Below are 7,559 nucleotides of genomic sequence, written 5' to 3'. Positions count from 1 at the left end.
CTCTTTATTACTTAATCGACACATATACTTGCGTTATTCCCAATTTGTGTTTACCAAACAACCATCTATTATATATCAAGCTACTAGCTAGTGGATTCAAAATCCTTGTTGGGATGCAAAGGGGAAAAACATTTCTAACATGTGTTTTCTTTTCTTTTGTTTTTCTTTTTGTCTTGCTTTTCTTCATTTATAGTCCTAACTTATACTGAGTCATTGTAGCACCTAACCTTAACTGTAGGTTTCAAGAGAATGCCTTAGTACATTTTGATAACTAACTCTTTCAGAAACAATTGAATCCGTCACCATAAGTCGTTCCTGGGAAGGTTACATTATTTGCTTGTTGCACTTTATCATTCTGGCTCTGAGCTGAAATCTCTTTGGAAGGCGAATTCAGCGATCGTGCAAGCTGCTTCACGCGGTTCAATCGCAAGGACTTTCGTATGCTACCTGAAATTCATCATGATGAGGCAAAAAGAAGTGTCATACGCAGTCAGGATTCTATGAATTTAATGACCGATTCAATATGAAATCCAATACTAACATAAAAGCTAGTTAGAAATTCAATTTGATTCTAAATATAATATCTCAATCCATTTTGTCTCTAATATTTATTTATATTATCCCAAGTAATTCTATGGTGATTAAACATGTTAAAGAGTTTCCATCGATGTGTAGCTCTAATGGACATTAACAAGGGTATTTTAAGGATGACAACATTCATTTATCATAAATAATTAACTTAACTTTCTTAATATTTGTAAGTTAGTTATTTATCTCTTAATTATATTAAGGACCAGAGGTGGTACAAGAGCTAGTTGGGAGTTGAGTTTGGTCCTAAATATAAGATCTTAATCAATTTTATCCTTTACATTTATCATTCCTTTTTCAAAATATCCATATTGATTGCAAATGTTATGTAATTGCATCAAGAGATAATTTCAATGCAAATAATTTAAAGTGTATTTTAAGTAAACTAACACATTTTTTTTTTATAAATAACTAATTTAACTAATTTTTTTTTATAAATAAGCAGATCTTGTATTAAAGACCAGAGTATACTTGTATTATATACATATGTGTCTATTGTGTGTGTGTGTTATGTGTGAGTACAAATACAAGGTTTATCATGTAACTTACCCTGAGATGAGAGATCCCCGTTAGGTATCAAGTGTGGAACAATTTGGTGAATCCCAATTTGAGAATCATGATGATCAGCAATTGAGTGTATCATGTTACGGGCAAGTTGTCTTATATGACTCAGACGCAACCTTGTTGGTAAATTCGTTGGTTTATATGTTAGAGCTTCCATATGAACTACTCCTGATGACGATCCTATTAATTATTTATTGCACATTAGCAACAAAGCAATATATATAATAACTACAGAATTTGAATGCAAAACTTTGCAAGCATTTTGAATCCATGAATGAATTGCTTATGATGAGGGAATAAATTAAAATATGACCAATTTCTGAAGAAAATCACAATAATTTCAGACAAATTGGGAATATCTTTTCAGGTCAGAATATAATTCACTTATATACGAGGTACTTAGAATAGTAAGAGTTTCTTGGGACAAGAACCAGAAAGAAAACTCAACTCACCATCAATGTAATGCGAAGATTGTTGCTCTGATGATTCAGTTTGGAGGACCCTATAGTCTGAAATGGAACAAGGAACAATAAAGCTTGCTTGGCCATGGCCATCATGGCTAGTGGTGGCGGCTGCATCGGTTTCATCAAGAGGAAAACAGATTCTGTTGTTGTTGTTTGCAGCTCTCTGTCTTCTGAGTTGGTAGTTCCTTCTTCTTCTAGCAAGATGCCTTTCTCTTTGTTCTTGAGTCATTGACTGTCTCCTTTCCCTATCTCTTATTCGTCGCCTCTCTCTTTCTTGCTCCCTTTGCATTCTCCTCAACTCTGCTCTCTCCCCATAATCTTCCATAGCCCTCTCCTTTTTTCTATCTCCTATGTCAAATGAATTCAATGGGTTCTCGCACGCTTCAAAAATTATATATATGCTGTCATCAAATTAAGAGTTGTTCTTAATAATAAGATATATATGTGGCCGATCGCTACTACCTCGAGGAGTACGAGTCTCTATAAAAAGAGAGGTCTCAATATAAGAGTTCGATAATTACTATACGAATATTAAGAAAATTAGTTAGGTTAGTTGTTTGTAATAAATGAGTATTGTTTTCCCTTAGATGCCCTTACTAATCATGTGCATTAGAATATAAAACATTTAATATGTGTAATCATTATGGGAACTACTTTGAGAAAAAATAAATAAACAAATGACACAAAGTGAATTGTGGTATTATATTTAGGATAAAATTAAATTTTTAACTAGTTCTTATATTTAAGACCCAAAGTAGTATATAGGCATCTAGCAAGTAGGAGCCTCTTCAGAGAGAAAAGGCACTTAGCCAATCATGACACGTATGTGACTCTCATTGGCTACGTGTTTTCTCCTCTTGGAGCCGAGAGATTGAATCGAATTAATATAGCTATTTCACAAATAGTAAAACCAAATCCAAGTCCAGATGAAGTTTCAGATAAGGAAAATAAAGTGCATAATTACACAGATTATGTTTATTTAAATGTTCCCGTGGAAAGACATGAATCTTCAGCAAAGTCATTTAGGAAAGAATCTGGTAGAGTGATTTGATAAGCAATAATATTTTATAGACATTATTGAGTGAAGAGAGAAAATATGTGAAATGGTAAAAACATGGAATATTACTATATCATTTTAATGCTTCTGAGAAACAAGTGGAAACTTACAACTCCTATTTGTCTGGGCTATTTTTCAGCTATTATAATGAAATGAAATTTCTCATTTACGTTGTCCATCGATGGCTGTAGCAATGAAGACCTTTTTTTTTTTTTTGAAAAAGTTTTCGAATAAACAAAAAAAAAATTGTTCCCGATAAATGCAGGAAACAGGGGCAGAAGATAACCGATATATAATAAGCACAGAATGATTCTTTCATAAGGTTCTCCGAATTGCTTCATTCTTAAAAGGGCGATGGAATTTACAGATCATTGAAAATAGCATGACAAATGAAATTAAATTTCATAGAACCAAAATTATGAATCAGAAAGTAATGTGATAATTTGAATATATAGCTAAATTAATCTTAATCTGCTAGTTTATATATTGTGGATGGAAAGCGTACCTGGTAGTGATAGAGAAATCGGTGAAGAAAATTATGAAGCAGCTTGTGAATATGTGTGCGCTCTTTTGGGTCTAAATTGTTAAGAATGTTTGTTTTAATAATTGTGATTAGATTGAAGGCATGAGAAATGCATGACAAAGGTTCTTTAGGGACTTCCCATCATAACCGTTCTATGCGGCGTTTGCCAAATCAGTAATATTGACTCGGACACCTGATAATGCGGTCGCTTCTGAATCTCAAACTATTACAAGTCTTAAATTATTTCAGCTATATTTTTTTTCATGAATTGTGATTTTCCTCACCTGTTTTATTTCTATATGCCATTTTATGCCCAAAAAGAAATGATTATATAGAAAAAGATTAAAAAAAATATAGTAATAACTAATAAGGATTGTTTTTCAAAATATGTACTTAAAATCACTCATGCATCAGCTATACTCTTGACATCTTGTAATACCCTATAAATTTAAAAATGAGTCGGGTATAATATTATGGGATCTAAATATATTCAATGAATTAGATTTGAGTGTATATATATTGAATTAAATAGGAAGCAATAGCCTTATAATTAAATACGATTTCAATTGAAGGTTTAAATTAACAATTAATTTTGGATTTTTTTTTGGTCAGAAATTAATTTCGGATTTGAGTAATATCCTAATTGGGATTTGAATATAAGAAGAATCCCATTTAAATCTAGTTGAAATACTAAAATTCAAAACCAGGCCTATACTTTGAACAAATTCCTAATTAGGACTAGAGGCCTAATTAGGAATTCATAAATGTTATTCAAAGTCCGGAACGCCCTCTGTAATTGAAATATGAGTTGTTACCTTTACATTCTTTTTAGTAATTTTTTATTTTTTTTTGTTAACTTTATATTTTTCTCTCTCATAAATTCTTTTTCTACCTCACAAATTCTTTTCCTGAAATATAAAAATAGTAAATCTTTGGTAAATGATAAAAAAAAAAAAATACAACACAATCATTGTTCCATATTAATAATTACTCCGATGGTTTTGATTTTTGCTTAATTTTAATATTGATCCATCCCCCATATACTTAATAATATATACACACGCACACTTGGAAAACTGGTGAAATAGCAGGGACAAAGGATCATAATATATAGTTGTTATTTTCTGAAATAGTCAAAAAGGCATGCGATGGTCATGAATAAAACAGAAAATATTTGAAAAGCCACTGCGTTAAGGACCAAATAGAGAAATATGAACCATTTGACCCTTTATTCGGACCGAAAATTTTTACGGATTGGTTAGGGTGCTAGAGTGATTAATAATGTGAATTGAGGACAATGTTGTAACTTCATGTCATCTACTATGGTTTTATTATTTTCATATTTTAGAAAAAGGATTTATGGGGGAGAAAAATATAGAATTAACAATTCATTTTAATTACAGAGGTGCATTTTGGACTTTTAACAACATTCATAAATCCCTAATTATGCCTTTTGGCCTAATTAGGAATCTGTACAAAATGAAAGCCTAATTTTGAATTTTTGTATTTCAACTAAATTTAATTGGGATTCTCTCTTGAATATATTGAATTAAATGGGGAGTATCATTATTAAATGGGATTTTAATTAAAGGTTCAAACGAAGAAATTAATAATTAATTTTAAATTTGGATAATATCTTAATTAGAATTTGAATATATTGAATTAAATAGGGATCATCATTATTAAATAAAATTTCAAGAGAGGCTCAAATGAAGAAATTAATAATTAATTTTGATATTTGAATATATTCAATTAATGAGATTTGAATAATATCTTGATTGAGATTTAAATATATTAAATTGAATGGAGAGCATTATATAAATGTGATTTCAATTTAAGGCTCAAATAGAAAAATTAATAATTAATTTTGGATTTGAATATATTGAATTAAATGGTGGAAATTATTATTATTAAATAGGATTTGAATTACAACCTCAAATGAAGAAATTAATAATTAATTTTGAGTTTCAATAATATCTTAATTGGAATTTGAATATATTGAATTAAATGGGGAGTATTATTATTAAATAGAATTTCAATCGGAGGCTCAAATAACGAAATTAATAATTAATTTTGGATTTGAATAATGTCTTAATTAGGTTTTAAAAAAGATTGAATTAAATGAGGAGCATCATTATTAAATGGGATTTCAATTGGAAGCTGTCACATCCCGAATTTTAGGCTTAGAAGTATCAAAATTAGCCTAAAATAGGCAGATTACTAGACCCTTTTTGGTAGAGGTCCTCGAGCATCCCTAGAAGGACAGAGAGATTCCCAGGGACTGAATTGCAAAGGGAAAATTTTCCGGGACTAAGAAAAAAGGAAGTTAGAGACTCAAAAGAAGCCTCAAGGCCCAGGAATGAGAAATGAAGATAAATGTAGGCCAAAGGTTATGCTGGAGGCCTCAATGAAGTGAATTTTGAGGTTAAGCCAAACTAGAGGTAAAATTGTAATTTTGTAAAGTTTTGGGCTAGTAAGGATAAAAATGAAAATTATGCCTGAAAATTTCAGAAAACGGAAAATAATAGGTTAAGGCCTGAACACTTTAGAAAAATTCTAAAAAAATGGGAATAAGGTTTAGAGGCCTGAATAAAGCTAAAAATGACGAAAATGCCCTTCGAAAGAATTTGTGGAATCCCTAAGGTTTTGACTAATTTGAAATATTATTAAAAAGGAATTTTTTTAAAGTATAGGGAGGCCTTAGATAATTGGAAGGAAATGGGGGAAGATACTGGAGGAATTATCACAGGTTTTAAAAATAGTTTCATCCCCAGAAAGCGAAGAGGTTGGCTTTAATGGAATTTAAAACCTATTTACATGCTATTTGGGGAAAGTCAAAGTTAAATGTCTAGAGGTTGACTTTTGACTTAAGAAAAATTAGAGAAATTCTCTGTGATGAATAAATAGTATTGGTACTTAGAGACAAATTCTCGAAGTCGTAGACTGGTAGAAGGAATTCAGTTTTACTTCGAAATAAATATGATTAATTATTTTAATTATTGTAATGGAAGAACAAGGGAAGAGCATCACTCCCTCTTTGGGCATGTTATATAATGCCATGTGGATTTATTTGAGGTGAGAAAATGGTGCCATAACATGTCCTAGTGGTCGCAGAAAAGTCAGAACCCGAAAAAGTATCCTATACGGTGTAGAATGGCAAGATAAGTGGAGGAATGCCTAAGGGTTGTATTTTGCACAAATTTTATATTAATTTCTTTCCTATTTTAATACATTAATGATGAAGGAAAATTAAAGAGACAAGTGTATGGTTAGATGGGAAAAGAATGCATTATGTGTACGGCTGGATGCAAGACACGTGTACGGTCGGATTAAAAGCATGTGGAGTGATGATGTAAGCATGATGTCATGGGACACTTGTCATCACAAGATTAAAAGAGAAAATGGATGGCCTAGATCAAGCCACGTATTCTTAAGATCAACGGCCCAGATCCAGTCTTGTTTTCTATAAATACCACCTCCCCACCCGTCATTTCGTCCAACCTTATGGAAACCTTAGGGAAGCTCCGAAAAAATGGTTTCTAGAGAGAGAAAGAAGAGGGAGAAAGAAAGGCCAAGTAGTCCCATGCAAGATCAAGCTCTAAAACAAGGTATGTTTATGGTTTTTGATGTAGTTTTCACTACTCTTGTTGTTGTTGAGTTTGGTTATGGATTTTAATGATTTTTGGGAGCTTGGAACCCTTGGGAGAGGTGCTGCACAAAATTGTTAAGGATAGGGGAAGATGAAATTGATGTTAGAATAATGTTCAAAGCCTTGAAAGGAACATGAATCAAGTGGTTTTATGCTGAAATTGGTTGAATTTCATGATTGTGTAACCTAAGGAAATGTTTTGGCCAGACCTGGTTCTTGTGCTTAGGATGTGATTTTGATAATTTTGATGCTTCCAATGTGTTTAAATGAAAAATTGTATAGGGATAAGATGAAAGAATGAAGTTGGAATCATTGGAATCAAAACTGGAAATTAAGTGGCAGATTTCGGTTTTGGCCTAGGACCAGGGGAAAGAGCTGGATTTTGATGAATCTAAGCTCATATTTGGATTTTTGGGCAAAATTTTGTAGGATTGGCCTAAGGAAACAATTTTTATAAAGCTAGAACACTATATTATAAATTAAGGAAAAAGGGATTAAGTTTAAGGACATAAGTCTTCCATGTTGTGTAATTCTTGGTCCTAATGAGTAATGTGACCCTTGTGACTGTGATTAGGACATTGAGGCATCTAAGAGAAGGTTTGGATGTGGTTGAGCAAGAAACCTTAATAGTTGAAAGCAAAAGGGAGTAAGAAGAAAGCTTAAGGACACAATGTAGCAAACTTGATCTTACTCTTATGTGCTTAGTGTTTGCTT

At 31.8% G+C, this 7,559-nt stretch overlaps 1 protein-coding gene across 1 annotated transcript; it reads right to left on the bottom strand.

The window, feature by feature from the left end:
* Window positions 1-280: 280 nt before the first annotated feature.
* On the bottom strand, window positions 281-1,941 carry LOC114754445 (protein SHORT ROOT IN SALT MEDIUM 1-like). The gene is made up of 2 exons (XM_028943204.1): window positions 1,605-1,941; window positions 281-447 (listed from the first exon to the last, which is right to left on the bottom strand). Exons 1-2 carry the CDS (start codon window positions 1,939-1,941, stop codon window positions 281-283), a joined length of 504 nt encoding a protein of 167 aa, XP_028799037.1.
* Window positions 1,942-7,559: the final 5,618 nt, after the last annotated feature.

The sequence above is a fragment of the Neltuma alba genome, unplaced genomic scaffold (genome assembly GCF_004799145.2).
Source record: "Neltuma alba isolate B1F8T4 unplaced genomic scaffold, ASM479914v2 tig00010142_pilon, whole genome shotgun sequence".
Classification (NCBI taxonomy): Eukaryota; Viridiplantae; Streptophyta; class Magnoliopsida; order Fabales; family Fabaceae; genus Neltuma; species Neltuma alba.
Note: the sequence above shows the minus strand (reverse complement) of the source record. Positions and strands in the feature narration are given on the sequence as shown.

What these genes read in the sequence shown, in the direction of transcription:
- LOC114754445 (XM_028943204.1), bottom strand. Translation starts at nt 1,941, where the DNA reads ATGGAAGATTATGGGGAGAGAGCAGAGTTGAGGAGAATGCAAAGGGAG. An exon ending in ATCTTCGCATTACATTGATG is followed by an intron (nt 448 to 1,604) that starts GTGAGTTGAGTT and finishes GATGAATTTCAG; the next exon opens with GTAGCATACGAAAGTCCTTG.